General features: G+C 36.0%; 1 protein-coding gene and 1 pseudogene across 1 annotated transcript in view; one reads left to right on the top strand and one right to left on the bottom strand.

The window, feature by feature from the left end:
• The first annotated feature begins 67 nt into the window (after positions 1-67).
• LOC136148562 (26S proteasome regulatory subunit 10B pseudogene) lies at positions 68-18,152 on the top strand (annotated as a pseudogene).
• LOC136148564 (insulin-like peptide INSL6) overlaps positions 18,048-19,007 on the bottom strand; it is a 13,233-nt gene continuing 12,273 nt past the window's right edge. Inside the window, exon 2 of the mRNA XM_065908183.1 lies at positions 18,048-18,391. Coding sequence (XP_065764255.1) covers positions 18,048-18,391 — 344 coding nt within the window. The remainder of the gene's footprint in view (positions 18,392-19,007) is intronic.

The following is a 19,007-nucleotide window of genomic DNA, read 5'->3' as shown; positions in this document are numbered from 1 at the left end:
GATTACAAATGCCAGGAATATTGTCATCCCTTGAGCTGTTTGTTGGTTGCCAATAAGATTCTTCGATCCCTGGGACCTATGGTCATGCATTAAATTTAAGTGTAAGCTATAATGTAGATTTTGTTTTTCATATATATAAGCCTGCTAAGATGCACAGTGGGTTAGGAATTTTTTTATAAAGAATGTATATTTTAGGGATTTCAGAAATCTATTGCAGTCATAAAAGAGATCTTTTTTGTTGTTAGATTCTTATATGCAAGGGAGAAATTAAATTTTTAAAAATGCTTATTAATTTTATTCAAAAATGCCAGTAGAAAATTCTTAATGTATATCTTGAAGAAAAATGAGTGTTTTCAATTAAGTATAAAGGGTTGTTTATTATTGTTGTCATTTTAGTGCTACTCCATTTTAGACATCATACCTAAAATATAGTGGGTTTTTGTGTGTGTGTGTTATTTATACAAAGTTTAAAATACTTGGAATTTTGGTTAGAAAGAAAATAGTTCATTTTCAGCACTATATTCTTCTTCTTTTTTTTTTTAACTTAAAGACTTTAGATTATCTAACTTTCAGAGCTGTTTTTTAAATGCATATTATATAAGAAAAAAAAATGCCTCACACATAAAGTTTGAGTTTTTTTGTTGGAAGGGAAGGGAAGAGATGCTTTTTATGTTAACTTTAAAGTATTTGGGCTTCCTTCATAGCTCAGTTGGTAAAGAATCTGCCTGCAATGCAGGAGACCCCGGTTTGATTCCAGGGTTGGGAAGATCCCCTGAAGAAAGGATAGGCTACCCACTCCAGTATTTTTGGGCTTTCCTTGTGGCTAAGCTGGTAAAGAATCTGCCTGCATTGCAGGAGACACCAGTTCGATCCCTGGGTTGGGAAGATCCCCTGAAGAAGGGAAAGGCTACCCACTTTAGTATTCTGGCCTGGAGAATTCCTTGGACTATACAGTCCATGGGGTTGCAAAGAGTGAGACACGACTGAGTGACCTTCACTTACTTTAAAACATTTTACCAAATGTAGTTACCAAACATACAAATCTTCTGAAATGATAATATATTAGATTTTAAAAGATTTAAAGATTTAAGATTAAAAATTTAAATATTTTGATGAAAGTTGACTATAATTTTTATTTAATTTATAAAAAGACTCCTCCAGGATCTGTATATGTAATGTTCATGCACTTAAGAGATCTTCCATTCTGCTCATTTTCAAGTCAAAAATAGCATATTTGTTTGATTTCAGATTTTTGTACTATAACTTACGTACCTGAAATAGATTCTTAAAGGTCGATAACATTTTGTTTATAAAAATAAGGATGTTAACTAGGTTTCTTTTAAAATAGTTTTTCTTTTAATGCTTGTTTTTAGTTTTAGGAGAAAATTCCATATATCTAAAGTTTTTAGATGGAACAAGTGCTTTATTGTAAAATTCTAAGTTTACAAGAGAATTACTGTTCATTGAGTGTTTATGATGTTTTAAATTTTGATTCAGACCTTATATAAAAGGAAAGTAAACTTGCCACTGTTTAGCTGATTGTGCACAAGACACAGGTAAGTAAGTATTGTACGTTAATGCCAGACAGCTTCTTGAAATTAATATTCTTCAGAAATGAGGGTAAAGATTTTCTTTAAAATCTGTGATTCTGTAAATATTCCAGTATTTTAAGTTACACAATCTTTATATAAATAATTCCCTATATCCATGGCTACCTACTTTGGGAAACAGTCACTTTTTCATGTTATTTATATATGCTGCCAGTAGCACTATAATTTGCTATGGAAGAGTGCTTTCTTACAACCCAAGACTTCTGCTTTAAAATCAAGTGAAATTTTTTATCACAACCATAACTTGATATTTAAATTTTATTTAAACAATTTTGTTATGGACATTAGAGGATACTGCAGTACTATATACATAAGGACTCATTTTGGGGCAGCATGATGTGGTCAGATTGAGACTGTATTATTTTCATCATTGTGCCTTTAGCATGTTCCCACAAAATTGAAATATTGATGTAATAAATAATTCAGAAGTGAGTGATCACACCATCATGATTATCTCGATCGTGAAGATTTTTTTTGTACAGTTCTTCTGTGTATTCTTGCCACCTCTTCTTAATATCTTCTGCTTCTGTTAGGTCCAGTACCGTTTCTGTCCTTTATTGAGCTTATTTTGCATGAAAATTTCCCTTGGTATCTCTAATTTTCTTGAAGAGATCTCTCGTCTTTCCCATTCTATTGTTTTCCCCTATTTCTTTGCATTGATCACTGAGGAAGGCTTTCGTATCTCTCCTTAGTATTCTTTGGAACTCTGCATTCAAATGAATCTATCTTTCCTTTTCTCCTTTTTTTTTTAAGTATAATATAATCTTTTTTCTTGTATTGTAATGAGAACACAACATACATGAGATCTGTCTTTCTAAAATTTTAAGTGGACAATATAGTAACTATAGATAGAATGTGGTACAGCAGTTCTCTAGAAGTCCTTCATCTAGTAAAACTGAAACTTTGTAATCATTGGACAGCAACACCCCATTCTCCCTTTCTCCAGCCCCTGGCAACCATTATCAGTTCAGTTCAGTTCAGTCACTCAGTCTTGTCTGACTCTGCGACCCCATGAACTGCAGCACACCAGGCCTCCCTGTCCATCACCATCTCCCAGGGTTTACCCAAATTCATGTCCTTTGTTTCTCACGTCTCTTCTTTTCACAGCTATTTGTAAGGCCTTCTCAGACAGCCATTTTGCTTTTGTGCATTTCTTTTTCTTGGGGATGGTCTTGATCCCTATCTCCTGTACAATGCCACAAACCTCCGTCTATAGTTCATCAGGCACTCTCTGTCAGATCTAGTCCCTTAAATCTATTTCTCACTTCCACTGTATAATCGTAAGGGATTTGATTTAGATCATACCTGAATAGTCTAGTGGTTTTCCCCTTTCTTCATGTTAAGTCTGAATTTGTCAATAAGGAGTTCATGATCTGAGCCACAGTCAGCTCCCAGTCTTGTTTTTGCTGACTGTATAGAGTGTCTCCATTTTTGGCTGCAAAGAATATAATCAGTCTGATTTCGGTGTTGGCCATCTGGTGATGTCCATGTGTAGAGTCTTCTCTTGTGTTGTTGGAAGAGGGTGTTTGCTGTGACCAGTGTGTTCTCTTGGCCAAACTCTATTAGCCTTTGCCCTGCTTCATTCTGTACTCCAAGCCCAAATTTGCCTGTTACTCCAGGTGTTTCTTGACTTCCTACTTTTGCACTCCAGTCCCCTATAATGAACAGGATATCTTTTTTGGGTGTTAGATCTAAAAGGTCTTGTAGGTCTTCATAGAAGCGTTCAGCTTCTTCAGTGTCACATTACATACCTAAATATTAAAGTATTTTCTAAATTACCAATTTTGTTTCACTTTATTACAGTATGTTCATTTTAGGTTAAAATATTAATAATTTCTGTTGTGTTTATGCCAGATGTTATTGCATAGTATAGGGCCTAAATATTTTCTCTTCCTGTCTTAGAAATTTATAAGGAAAAGCCTTATCTCTAAATGAAACATCAATCAATATTAATTTTTTTTTAAGTTTTTAATGAGCATTTTCCATTAAAATGCCTTTCTTTGCATAGCAAATTGCTTAACATCTTATTTTGAACTGTAATAGATTTATGAAATCATTAAAAGAGTTCTAGGAGTCCCTGTTCTAGTTATCCATAGCCTTAGGTTTTGTGAACAATTATGTTTTTAATAACTGTACCAGGAAGAACTCTTAATAGATGCTATTTACTGAGGTCAAGCATGTCACCTCTGAGCAATGTGAACAGAAAGTAGCATATCTTTTAGGTCTGACTACAGGTAAATAGCATTAATAAATGGTGCAAGGTGGTAAGGAAAAGGCACACAGCAGGACATTGTAGAGGCAGCTGGATAGGAAATTATTAGTTGCAGATGATAAGACATTATCAGATACAAGTATACTGAAGACACAAATGAAAGTATGCAACAGAAAGTTTTATCAGTTATCCTTTCAAGAACATAGTTGAAAATGTTTAGGTGCTTCCCACACACAAAATGATAATTAAGTAGGTAGTACTTTTAATGAAAAAGTTTGAGTATTTTAAACTCTTGAAAAAATGTGTATCTCAAACGATGAGTTTTCTAAGCTTGTGAGTTGGACTTTATTAACTGAAACTGAAAACATTAGAGAGCAAAAAAAAAAATCACTATAGAAAATAGAAATAAAATGAGAAATATAAACCTAAACACATAAACTTAACAATTATTAAAATACTTGAAATTTTTTCAACTTCAACAACTTGAAATACACATGATACTTTCTTCTTCTGCATAATTTGTTGAAGATTGCTGTAAGCCTTTATAACTATCCCAAATTTTAAGTATATAAGAACAAAATTTATTTTATGTCCTTCAGTTCAGTTGCTCAGTTGTGTCCGACTCTTTGTGACCCCATGAATCGCAGCACGCCAGGCCTCCCTGTCCATCACCAACTCCCTGAGTTTACTCAAACTCATGTCCATCAGGTCGGTGATGCCATCCAGCCATCTCATCCTCTGTCATCCCCTTCTCCTCCTGCCCCCAACCCCTCCCAGCATCAGGGTCTTTTCCAATGAGTCAACTCTTCACATGAGGTCACCAAAGTATTGGAGTTTCAGCTTCAACACCAGTGCTTCCAATGAACACCCAGGACTGATCTCCTTTAGGATGGACTGGTTGGATCTCCTTGCAGTCCAAGGGACTCTCAAGAGTCTTCAACACCACAGTTCAAAAGCATTAATCCTTCGGTGCTCAGCTTTCTTCACAGTCCAACTCTTACATCTGTACATGACCACTGGAAAAACCATAGTCTTGACTAAACGGACCTTTGTTGGCAAAGTAATGTCTGTGCTTTTTAATATGCTGTCTAGGTTGGTCATAACTTTCCTTCCTAGGAGTAAGCGTCTTTTAATTTCATGGCTGCAGTCACCATCTGCAGTGATTTTGGAGCCCAGAAAAATAAAGTTAGCCACTGTTTCCACTGTTTCCCCATCTATTTCCCATGAAGTGATGGGCAGAGCCATGATCTTAGTTTTCTGAATGTTGAGCTTTAAGCCAACTTTTTCACTCTCCTCTTTCACTTTTTCATCAAGAGGCTTTTTAGTTCCTCTTCACATTCTGCCATAAGGGTGGTGTCATCTGCATATCTGAGGTTATTGATACTTCTCCCGGCAATCTTGATTCCAGCTTTATGTCCTCAGTAACATTTAAGTTGGATTAATTTTGGTTGGAGAAGGAAAAGAAAGTTGTTTGCAGAATCTTGATTCTTTTTTTTTTTTCATTTATTTTTATTAGTTGGAGGCTAATTACTTTACAATATTGAAGTGGGTTTTATCTTGATTCTTAAGAACAATACTGATTAAAATACTTTTAATCTTCATAACCCAGGTAGCTAAGCCCTTGAGGGCAAGCTGCAAGTAGCCCAGATCTAAAGGACAAATCTAATGTAGTTTCTGTCGAATGATAGAAATTATTGTCTACTGTTCACAAAGCATTTTAAAAACAAAACTAGTTACTATTTGCCACAAATTCTTCCAGAATGTTGTTTTCTTTCTTTCCTTCTTTAAAAAAATGTTTTAAACACTTGTTTCTATCAGTAAGTTTGAGTATAGCACGAATCCCCTGGTACCACTTCTTTTCCTTTCTGTTATTAGTTTTGTAACATTATAATGTAACTTACTGAATAGTAATTCTTGAAAATATAGTAAGGGTATTGGTGATTTAAAAAATTGAAACAAAATCTTACCTTTTTATTGAAGAACTTTGAGAAATGTTGAATTCTAAACCCTGAGTCTATCATTATATTTCCTTAAGGTGGCCCCATTTACTTCCCAAACTACTATTATAGAGGAATAAAACCCCATAGAGGAATAAAACTCCAAAAACTGAGATTACTGTAGAGGACAATCTTTTTCCTAATAATGATTTGGAAATCTGAGACCTAAAGAGCAATGTATGTGGTGAGGGGGAAAGGAGATTTCTAGATTCTGTCAGATCTCAAACTTGCATTTAACAGAAATTTTTTCTAACATCTTGAATTTCTCTTGTTTTAGGATTACTATAATAAATGTAGAAGGTGTTGACTTAAAAATGGCACAACGTGAGAGTTATGAGTTAAATTTTGTTTGGGGCAAAATGAGGACTGCAGCCCAGGAAACAGCATCTCAGACAGCTCTAAGAAACTGTTCCAAAGAGGCAGGGGGAAAGAAGGTCAGTATATATGTGATTTTGGTGAAGGGGGATACATGCAGATCAAGCACTTTTATTTTTTTTAGGTTTCTGCTAGTCATGAGCAGTTGACATCATGAAGGATTTTAGTGCTTTCCTAGATAGGATATTCAAGAATTGGGCTCATAAAATCTGCCCCCAAAAATATCTGTCTGAAGACCTGTCCTGCCATTTTTTTCCCCAGCGTGCCTCATTTCTGCTCTCCATCCTAAACTCCTTTCAGGGGTGTTGAAAATAAGCAGCTGCAGCAGCACATGATTAGTCTTTGTAGAAGTAGATGGCAAGTGCCAATCTGTAGTTGACAAAGGTTAGAGGATGGATAGCTCAGTCAAATGCCAAAGTATTATGGCTCTAGTAGTTATCTAGGCCATTTTTTTTTTATAGCTGCTCCAACATGGGCACTTAATTTTCAAATTCTTAGTAGAGTCATTTTTCTTTTCTAAACTTAAAAAGTAAAAGATCATATCCATATTGTATACCCCTTCAGACCTTCCTACATATACGCTCACCAGTACTGACACATGCAGGCTCCCTGCGACTTTAAAGTTGCATCAGATAATTCAAATTAATGGTTGCAGTAATGAAGACATCACCTCCTGATAAAATCCTAAATCCCATTCATGTGTTGAAAATAAAGAAGAGAAGATAGTGCAGTTATGGATATAGACAAAGGAATTCTGAGTAATCTTATGTGAGGGTCAATCCTGATGGTATTTCAAGCTTATAATTCCCTGTTAAATAAATATACAGACAAAACCAAGAGATTTAAACTTTCAGTTCTGCTGCAACTTTCAGATACCAGCCCTAATCATGATGGTTTTAGGGAATCTAGTTTGATGTGGCCCCAAATATAAAGGATCCATAGAAAGAATATCTTGGGCCTGGGCCTAATATGAGAGTTGGAGTTTCATATATAAACTTCTCTTTAGAGCATGCTTCTTCAGCAGAATTGATACCAACTCTCAGGGGTGAACAGTGGCAAAAAAACCAAAAAACAAAAACCTTACTTTTTAACATATAAAGCACAGAAATACAGTACATAAGTAGATAGGCAGTGCTATAAAATTCTCATGGTGGAAGAGACTAGGAGAAGAAAATGACTAAAAAGTTCTTTGTAGATATTAGGGATAATGCAAATAAAGTTGAGAAACACTGCTCTTAAGTGTACTCATGTAGACATGGACCAAACCAGTACTACCTGAGAAATGACTTCATTAAGAAAGGGAAGATACGTCAGTGTGAGAACACTGAGTGTACTGGATCTTTAAGCATGCATGCTAAGTAGCTTCAGTCGTGTCCGACTCTGCGACCCCGTGGACAGCAGCCCACTAGTCTCCTCTGTCCACGGAATTCTCTAGGCAAGAGTACTGGAGTGGGTTGCCATGTCCTTCTCCAAAATATGCTAAATAGTGTATCTGAACTAAGAAAAATTAGTTGGTAAAGTCACCTTATTTTAATCTCTCTAGAATTTAAAGGTTTTCCTTCATAGATGGAAAAATCGAGGCTTCTTCAATGGAGTACATCCATGAGAACCATTTTGTTGTCTTTGATTTTACATTTCACAATAAATCAGTTAAGATATAATTGTCACAAAAAACTTAGGGTATCTTAATGATATGCAGTGTATTAGCAGTTTTTCTTCTTGATCATAAGAGGAGATAATTACAAAGATATTAAAACAATGCCTTATTACTGTACATTAAAGGCAGAATAGGGACTTTCCTGGTACTCCAGTGGCTAAGACTCTCTGCTCCCTATGCAGGGGACCTAGGGTTGATCTGCAGTCAGGGAACTAGATCCCACATGCTGCAAACAAGAGTTCTCAGGTCACAACGAAAGATCCTACAGGCCACAACTAAAAGATTTTGCATGTCCCAACAGAGACCAAAGATCCCACGTGCTGCAACTAAGACCTGGTAGAGCCAAAATTAAAAAAAACTCAACATTCAGAAAACTAAGATCATGGCATCTGGTCCCATCACTTCATGGCAAATAGATGGGGAAATGTTAGACTTTATTTTCTTAAGCTCCAAAATCAACTGCAGATGGTGACTACAGCCATGAAATTAAATGACACTTGCTCCTTGGAAGAAAAGTTATGATCAGCCTAGACAGCATATTAAAAAGCAGAGACATTACTTTGCCAACAAAGGTCTGTCTAGTCAAAGCTATGGTTTTTCCAGTAGTCATTTACAGATGTGAGAGTTGGACCATAAAGAAAGCGAAGCACCGAAGGATTGATGCTTTTGAGCTGTGGTGTTGGAGGAGACTCTTGAGAGTCCTGTGAACAGCAAGTTCAAACCAGCCCATCCTAAAGGAAATCAGTCCCGGGTGTTCATTGGAAGGACTGATGCTGAAGCTGAAACTCCAATTCTTTGGCCACCTGATGCGAAGAATTGACTCATTGGAAAAGACCCTGATGCTGGGAAAGATTGAAGGTGGGAAGAGAAGGGGACGACAGAGGATGAGATGGTTGGATGGCATCACTGACTCGATGGACATGAGTTTGAGTAAGCTCTGGGAGTTGGTGGTGGACAGGGAAGCCTGGTGTGCTTCAGTTCATGGGGTTGCAAAGAGTCAGGCAAGACTGAGCGAATGAACTTTACAGCCAAAATAAATAGCAAAAATAAAATATTGAAAAAAAATAAAGTCAGAATTTTTACACAGAAATAGTAAAGAAACTAACACCACCAAATGAAGATCATATCTATTCTATGAAATTTACCTAGAAGTCAAAGCATTCGTCTTTGAAAAATGCTACAGATTTTTACATTCTATGATATCCATTGTAATGGTTGTGATGTTATTTAATGTGGTTTTCATTTGCGATGATCTTTTTTTAAATGATTTATTTTAATTGGAGGCCAACTACTTTACAATATTCTGGGAGTTTTTGCCATACATTGATATTAATCAGCCACAGGTGTACATGTGTCCCCCTGTCCTGAAACCCCTCCTACCTCCCTCCCCATCCCATCCCTCTGGGTTGTCCCACTGCACTGGCTTTGAATGCCCTGTTACATGCATTGAACTTGGACTGGTCATCTATCTCACATATGGTAATATACATGTTTCAATGCTATTCTCTCAAATCTTCCTACCCTTTTCTTCTCCCACAGAGCCCAAAAGTCTGTTCTTTACATCTGTGTCTCTTCTGTTGTCTTGCATATAAGGTCATCATTACCATCTTTCTAAATTCCATATATATACATTAATAGACGGTATTGTTTTTCTTCCTGACTTACATCACTCAGTATAATAGGCTCCAGTTTCATCCACCTCATGATCTTAAGTATCTTTTAATATGCAATTTTATTGGTCATTTGTTTATCTTAGGAGAAATGTCTGTTTAAATCCTTTGTCCATTTTAAGATTGGGTTCATTTTTTTAGTTATAGAAGTTCTTTCTGTATTCTGGATATTAACCCCTTATCACATATATAATTTTAGATATTCCCATTTTGTGAATTGCCATTTTATTCTGTTCATTGTATCCTCTTATGCACAAAAGTTGAAATTTTGATATTTTCCAGTTTATCTACTTTTGCTTTCAGTGTCATATTCCAGAAATCATTGCCAAATTCATTGTCAGAAGAAAACACTGGGAAAAAACTTCATAAGTGTTTCGTACCTTTAACTCTTAACATTTAGGTCTTTGATCCATAATTTTTCTATATGTTGAAAGACAGTGTCCATATATATATATGCAAAAAATATATATATGTATATATATATATTTCTAGTTTTTCCAGCACCATTTCTTGAAAAGAGTATCTTTCTTCTGCTGAATGACTTTGGGATACCTTTGTTGAAATGTGTTTGACTGTATACATTCGAGTTTATTTCTGAGTTCTCTATTATATGCTATTAGTTTATATGTTTGTCTTTATGCCAGTATCACACTGTTCTGATTACTGTAGCTTCTGTTGTAAGTTTTGCAGTCATGAAGTGTGAGACTTCCAATTTTGTTGTTCTTTGTAAAAATTGTTTTGGCTATTTGGTGTCCCTTGAAACTGCATAGGAGGTTTAGAATGGGTTTTCTATTTCTGGGAAAAAAAATCATGATGATTTTGAATGGTATTACATTAAATCTGTAGACTGTATTTAGGGTACGGGTAGGGCTTCCCTGGTGGCTCAGATGGTAAAGAAGGAGACCCAGGTTCAATCCCTGGATTGGGAAGATCCCCTGGAGAAGGAAATGGCTACCCACTTGAGTATTCTTACCCGGAAAATTCCACGGATGGAGGAGCCTAGCAGTCCATGAGGATGCAGAGTCTGACACAGCTGAGCAACTGACACTTTCACTTCATTTCACTTTCAGTATCCTCTTAGGTAGTTATCTCCTTTTATGCACACAACTCTATGAGGTAGGTACCATTATTTTTCTTGCTTTAGATATGCAGACACTGACATTTAGCAAGATACAATAAATTTAGAAAGTGGAGAAAGAAGGGATGTTAGAGTTTGAATTCAGGCAGTCTGACTCCAAGAGTTTGCCAGAGTTGATAATCGCTTCACTATGCCGCCTTCACAGCTTTGGCGGTGTACATACAAAGCAGCAACAAACTAGGTAAGCTTTCTTCAGTGATCCATGGTTATATTTCTCGGCTGGCAAGATGACAAAATCATTTCAGTTTCCAGTGAAAATTATTTGAACATAGTTTTAGTTGGACTGTCACTTTTTGTCCCTCAAAAAAAAAAAAACCTACAAGTGCACAACAGTTTGATAAAATGTAAAAACAACAAGTAAGTGATGAGATAATGCCTTTTGCTAGATGAGAGAAAGTTGGGAAGGTACAATATGACTGTGAACTCAATAGGAAGGAGCAGGTGTAGCAGCTGCCAGGAGGGCGAACACAAGGTTTCATGTGCACCAGAACGCAGGGCAAAAGCAGTAACTTCATAGGCGCCTGGGCCAGACCTACCTGCTGATGTGTTGTTCAAGGTGGTCTGGGAAAGCAGGGATGGCTGTGGCTCTCCCTGGGGTAATAAAAACTGGTGTTGGAAATACCAGGGAATGTTCATCTACCAGAACTCTTGGGGGAGACAAGTATTTTGCTTGGGTCTATAGTACCAAGATAACATGCTATAGGCTCCAGTGCTGGAAACACTGCCTAACTGGTTTAATCACCATTCATTCCCTCAAAGTATGTTGCAGATTGGACTAGAGAGATGGGGACAGAAATGGAAAGAAGTCAGTATGCTATTGTGGTTTGGATGGAAAGCATAAGACAAGAACAAAGCAACTAGATGGAGTTTAAGCCAGAATTTCACTTTGGAGATGTTAAATCTGAGATGCCTAATAGATATCAAGTAGAAGGAAAGCCCAGAAATGTCACACAGGTAGTCATTTAAAATAATGGATATAGTTAAACTAACTAAGGAAGTGTTAGATAAAGACAGCAAGTAGAGGATCAGGACCTGAGACAATCTAACATTTAAAGGTTAGATTGAGGATGAAGACTGAGCAAGGAAAGACAAAGAGTAGTCCAGTAGGGTACGGAAAACAAGAGAATTCATCATTATTTTTACTTCAAGAAATAATGCTGTTCACTTGCTAAGTCATGTCTGACTCTTTGCAGCCCCATGGACTGCAGCACACCAGGCTTCCCTGTCCTTCACTATCTCCAGAGTTTGCTCAAACTCATGTTCATAGAGTCAGTGATGCTACCTAACAATCTCATCCTCTACCACCCTCCTTCTCTTTTGCTTTCAGTCTCCCCCAGCATCAGGGTCTTTTCCAATGAGTCTGCTCTTTGCATCAGGTGGTTAAAGTATTGACGCTTCGGCATCAGTGCTTCCAATGAATATTCAAGGTTGATTTCCTTTCGGAGTGATTGGTTTGATCTCCTTACTCTTCCAACGAAATCTCAAGAGTCTTCTCTAACACCACAGTTCAAAAGCAGAAATTCTTTGGGGCAAGCCTCCTTTATGGTCCAACTCTCATATCTGTACATGCCTACTGGAAAAACCATAGCTTTGACTATCTGGACCTTTGTCAGCCAAGTGATGTTTCTGCTTTTTAATATTCTGTCTAGGTTTGTATAGCTTTTCTTCCAAGGAGCAAGCGTCTTTTAATTTCATGGCTGCAGTCACCATCTGCAGTGATTTTGGAGCCTGAGAAAGTAAAATCTGCCACTGTTGCCACTTTGTCACCATCTATTTGCCATGAAGTGATGGGACCAGATGCCATGACCTTCGTTTGTTGAACATTGAGTTTTAAAGCCAGTTTTTTCACTCTTCTCTTTCACCTTCATCAAGAGGCTTTTTAGTTCCTCTTTGCTAGCTGCCATTAGGATGGTAGATTCTTCATATCTGAGGTTGTTTTCTTCCCAGCAGCCTGATTCCAGCTTATGATTCATCCAGCCTGGCATTTCACATGATGTACTGTGCATATAAGTTAAGTAAATGTGATGATATACCACCTTGATGTACTCCTTTCCCAACTTTGAACCAGTCCGTTGTTCCATGTCTGATTCTGATTTGCTTCTTTACCTGCATACAGGTTTTTTAGGAGACAGGTAAAGTGGTCTGGTATTCCCATCTCGAAGAATTTTCCAGTTTGTTGTGATCCACACAGTCAAAAGCTTTAGCATAGTCAATGAAGCTGAAGTAGATGTTTTTTTCTGGAAATCTCTTGCTTTTTCTGTGATCCAACAGATGTTGGCAATTTGATCTCTGGTTCCTCTCACTTTTGTAAATCCAGCTTGTGCATCTGGAAGTTCTTGGTTCACATACTGCTGAAACCTAACTTGAAGAATTTTGAGCATTAATTTGCTAGCATGTGAAATGAGTACAACTGTACAGTAATTTGAACCTTCTTTGGCATTACCTTTCTTTGGGACTGGAATGAAAACTGACCTTTTCCAGTCCTGTGGCCACTGCTGAGTTTTCCAAATAACAGTATCATCTTTTAGGATTTGAAATAGCTCAGCTGGAATTCCATCACCTCCACTAGCTTTGTTTGTAGTGTTTTTTTCCTAAGGCCCACTTGACTTCACGCTCCAGGATGTCTGGCTCTAGGTGAGTGACCACACTATCATCTGGGTCATTAAGACCTTTTTTTTTTTTGTACAATTCTTGTGTGTATTCTTTCCACCTCTTCTTAATCTCTTCTGCTTCTGTTAGGTCCTTGCCATTTCTGTCCTTGATTGTGTGTATCTTTGTATGAAACATTTGCTTGGTATCTCTGATTTTCTTGAGGTGATCTCTAGTCTTTCCCAGTCTATTATTTTCCTCTGTTTCCTTGCACTGTTCACTTAAGAAGGCATTACCTCTCCGTGCTATTCTCTGGAACTCTGCATTCAGTTGGGTGTATGTTTTCCTTTCTTGTTTGCTTTTCACTTCTCTTTTCTCAGCTATTTGTAATAAAGGAAGATAATCAGACACAGTTATGTACCACGTGGTAACTTGATTCGACAATGAATGAATAAAGACTGATAGATGATGAATGTGAGGGAGAATACAAAATTGAAATGGGCAGCATCATCTGGCCCCCACCTTCCAGTGCTGCTTCCCTGTTCATCCCACCTTGTTCCTCAACTCATTGGCCATGGCCATTCTTGGCATTCCTTATGAGTGATGGCATCTCATCATGGTAGACCACAGAGATAATAAACTTCAAGACTATCACATGCAAAAAAGTGCTGGAACACAAGACAATCAATAGCTGTCTTAAACCATTAAGGAAACAATTAAAAGACTTTACCAATCAGTATGCTTCCCTCATAGCTTACTTGGGAAAGAATCTGCTTGCAATGCAGGAGACCCAGGTTCGATCCCTGGGTCTGGAAGATCCCCTAGAGAAGGAAATGGCAACCCACTCCCATATTCTTGCCTGGAGAATCCCATGGACAGAGGGACCTGGCAGTCTACAGTCCATGGGGTCGCAAGAGTCAGATATGACTTAGTGACTACACCACCACCACCACCACCAACAATCAGTAATGAGAAGTCTGAAAATGATCTGAAGGACTTAGAGTCACCCAAATGTAGAAAGACTGTGGGTAAACTACTTAAGGAATTGATTAAAAAAATTCACTGTCAAAGCTATAAATGGATCAAGATCTGTTTCGAGTTGTCCTTGTCAGCTGGAAAACAGTAAGCTGAAGCCAGGAACAAAGGCTGCTTTGGATATGAGTACACATTTGCCAAGATCCACTGTTTTATAGCATGCTTCATAAGGACACAGGTAATACTTCCGTTTTCTGAGACTGGGCTGTTATCAGAACAGATTATCAAATTGACAGAGGTGAAAGAACTACCTCCTACAAACCTAGAATTATTCCAGTGTAATGGTAGTATGGCTAAAAGGCTGTTGTATGAACAGCTAGTTACAGGGAAAACACTAATAGCAAGAGCTGTTAGCCAGCTGGACTACAATTTCCTAAATGTATCTAGCTCTGCTACAGACAAGTAAATTGATGAAAGTGCTCATTTGATCAGAGAACTGTTTCAGTATGCCAGAGATTATCAGCCATGCATCATTTTTATGAATAAAACAGATGTCACTGTGAGAATTAGCTTTCTGAAAGTACTTCACCTGATAGGTTCAGAGGACTTTAATGAAGTTACTCAAATGGATGGATATGATAATCTGCATAGAGTTAAAATGATCATGGCTACAAAACAAGCACAGTGAACCCTGTTTTGCTATCTCCAGGTAAATAAAATATATATATAAAGATAGATAGATTTATAAGCAAAATTCGATATACTGAAAATCTATGAAGGTACCATGATAAAATAGGTTATTTAGAAGTACTTGTGACGCTTTCAGAGAGCTTAACAGAGTGAACCTGAGAAATGTTTGCACTGATGCAGGTATGTTTACAATTCATGCTGATATAAGTTTGTAGAAAGACTTCATGAAAACAATCAGAAATGGCTAATTTTAAGAAGCTGAGCTTAAACTGGACTACACGGTTTTGACAGCTACATGACACTGGTTTAATGTAAAAATCAGTTCAAGAAAATGTATGCAATAGCAATAATCTCATTAAAATTGTATAAATTTAAAAAACTTGAAAATAAATAATAAAAATATAGTTTATAGCATAGAAGTTAAAGTAATAAAAATGTATAGTTTATAACAGATATAGAAATTAAAGATATAAACACAAATAGCAGAAAAGACAGGAGGGGTAAACGGAAGTACTGTGTTGACAAGGTCTTAAACTGCATGTGAAGTGATAAAATATTTGAAGGAATCTGTAATAAATAAAGATGCATATTGTATCAAATTTTAAGAAATCGCAAAGTAACCAACAAGATAAAATGAAATTTTAAAAGATTTCAACCCAACAGAATGCAAGAAGAAAAAGGAACAGAAATCACATAGCAGAAGTATAGATTTAAATCCAAACCATATGAATAATTAAATCCATACCATATTGATAATTACATTAATCAATGATCTAAACTTCCAAATAAAAGGCATATATTGTCAAACTCAATGAAAAAGCAAGAACCAACTACACGTTGTTTACAAAGAACCAATTTTAAATATAAAGATGAAAAGAGGTTAGGAATGAAAGAGTAAAAAGTAATATATGATGGAAACACTAATCATAAGAAAGCTGAAGTTGCTATATTAGTATCAGGAATATTACCAGTGATAAAGGGAGACATAATAATGGAACTATTAATTCAGTAGAAGATACAACATGCACATAGTAATTTTTAAATACATGAAGCATAAATAAATGAGCTAAAAGAACAAATAGACAAGTGTAAAATTATAGATATTTCAGTACTTTTCTCTAATTGACAGAAAAAATAGCAAGATCAGTAAAGATATAGAACTCTGAGAACAACATAATCAACCAACTTCAACTAATTGACATTTATAAACTACTCCACAAACAGCAGCATATACATATAGCAGAATATACATTCTTACCAAATGTGCAGAAATGGGCCAATTATTAACCAACACAGATGCAAACAAAACAAAGTAGGGACCAAATAAATGAACTCCAGACAAAACATATGGATAATTTCTGCTCATGATCTTATTTGACATCAGGACCATTGAATAAGATGCTGGAGTTAAAATCTTGATCCAGCTCTACCACTAACTAGCAAGTAACTTAACATGAAGGAGCCTCAAGAGGCTGCATAATATTAAGGTACCTCAGCTTTCATTCATTTTTTTCCTACTTCAAGATTGCTCTAAGGAGCCCACAAGGAAAATAGGAGTGTTTTATCTAACAAAATCATTGTTAATACAATTACAGATACTAACAGACAGGCACTAAGCTAAGAAGCAAATTAAATATACCCTAGCGTAAAAATTATTAAAGTGTGTAGGTAAGTATATAGCTAGGCAGATAACATACTTGGTAAATCTCATAATTTTCTAATTGACACTTTCGATATATATATTAGGAAGCTAATAAAGCTCCATTTTTACTCTTAAACTACAAGTACAGACCTATACTTCTTCAAACTAGTTCAAGTGTATCACGGTTATTTTGGCTTACAAGGCAACTCTCAATGGACCAGTTTCATCAAACACCCAGCCAATTTACTCTATCACTCAACCATGATATAATCTATCATTCTGTATCAAAATAAGTGACTATACTTTAAAAAATTAAGTGAATGCTGTACCCTGGAACTGGTTAAAAAAAATGTATCTATTAATGCACTATTAGTGAATATAAAATAGATATATGTGGAAAAGAGCTTTGGTTCTAAAAAATAAGAGCCAAATAGGAATTTAAAAATTTAATTGAACATTACAGTGCATATTTGGGAAAGAAAGTGGAAAAATATTTCAAATGATACTTAGCCTCTAATTAATGGCAGAATATAGGAATTTCACTTTGGATTCTTTGTATAAGCTTTGCTCTGATTTGTAGCATTAAAAGATTTTCCCATGTGGACATAAAGTGGAAAAACACCAAAAACTTAGTGCTCTAATACCTATATTGAGTTAAGATATGCAAGCACATAAACAGAATTTCTATAGTATTCATACTGTGAATATCAACAGTGATTGTCAACCTTTAACCTACTTCAGAATGACTCAGAAGGCCTATAAAAATGCAGACCAATGAGCCCCATACCCAAAGTTCTAATTCAGTAGGTCTGGGAGAGGAACTTAAAACTGCATTTCTAACACATTCCAAGGTGATGCCAACACTGCACTCTATTCTGACCAAGTCTGAATAAGACTTCACATAGTATCAGTACCTTCAAAGCAAAGACAGGGGATCTTGGAGAGATATTACAACCTCAAGAAAGTCACTGAACTCTTACGTCCTCAATAGAAATTGTGAAAAGACTTCTTACCAATTACTATACAAAGAATTAAAACTGTACCTACTAAAAATGTGTAACAGCTACTAGGAGTAGTTGGTTAGCTATTTTAAGTCAGAAGGACAGATGAACTGGCATACTAGAGTGAGCCTAATAGTAATGGGCACCAGTCAGTGTATCATACACATGGAATGCAGAACATTCCATAATCCATTTAAATGCTACTTAACAGAGTTTCAAAACCATAAATAAGAATAAACAGGCAATCCTCAGACGTCTGCATAGATCATGCCACCTCCAGTATTATCTTCAAATATAAAAATATATGAAAAATAGAGCACCAAAGAAAATACTAAGTCGTATTACCACAAAGTATTGTCAAGTGCTCACAAATACATCCAGATGTTGTTCCCAGCAGAGAAACTACAAGGACAATCACCAAAAAAATAAGTAAAATATATTAAGCTTTTTATTAAGTTAGTGTAAGTCTCATGATGGTTAGTATATCTCAGTCACAACTGCTGATGCTTCCTTAAGTTTTCATAATCAATATATGGAAGGCATGCAATAGTAAGTTCTTCTTTTGTACATCCCTTCTGACAACATTTTTCTGAGTATCCTCTGCGTTTTCTTTGGGGATGATTCCCCCAAAACAAATTGCTTAAGGTTTTGATTTTGTTTGTATTTTTCTTCTGAAATTCTACAATCTCATGAATATATGGACTGATATCTTGTGATGAGGAAAATTCCTTTTGTCTTGTCTTAAAAGGAAAATTGACCTTTTTATACTGATACTCAGGCAGTGACTGCACCTTCATATTGTTTATTGCTTCTTCCTGAGAGGCAGAAGTAAGGACTGTTGAGAGACAAGAAATAAATCCTTTATTTAAATATTCCTTTAGCTGAAAATCTAATCATAATGCTGTATATAACACTAAAGCCAGCTAATTCTGAAAAACAAGTAATCACATTTTAACTAGTAAAATGGTTATTCAAAAGCAATGTATATTTTTAAAACAGTTGTAATGTTTTCCTATAAAAAGGCGTAAAACCTTTGCACACTTTTACTCAGAAAACATTTTTTGAGATATAATTCATATGACATAAAATTAAGCATTTTAAAGTATACAATTAGTATATTCACAAGGTTGCACAAACATCACCACTACCTAATTCCAGAACATTTCTATCATCCCCAAAAGAAACCTCCCCCCATTAGGAGTCACTCCCATTTTCCTCTTCGTTCAGCCCCTGGTACCTACTAATCTACTTTATATTTCTATAGATCTGCCTAAAACATAACCATATACAGTCATTTGTGTGTGTTTTTTTTTTCACTGAGTATATTTTTGAGGTTCAATGATGTTGCACCATGTCTACCAGTGCTTTATTCTTTATGGCTGAATAATTTTCTATTGTATGGATATATCACATTTTATTTACCTGTTAATCAGTTGATGAACATGTGGGTT

This window comes from Muntiacus reevesi, chromosome 17 (assembly GCF_963930625.1).
Source record: "Muntiacus reevesi chromosome 17, mMunRee1.1, whole genome shotgun sequence".
Classification (NCBI taxonomy): Eukaryota; Metazoa; Chordata; class Mammalia; order Artiodactyla; family Cervidae; genus Muntiacus; species Muntiacus reevesi.
This window is presented reverse-complemented; position numbering and strand designations above follow the sequence as displayed.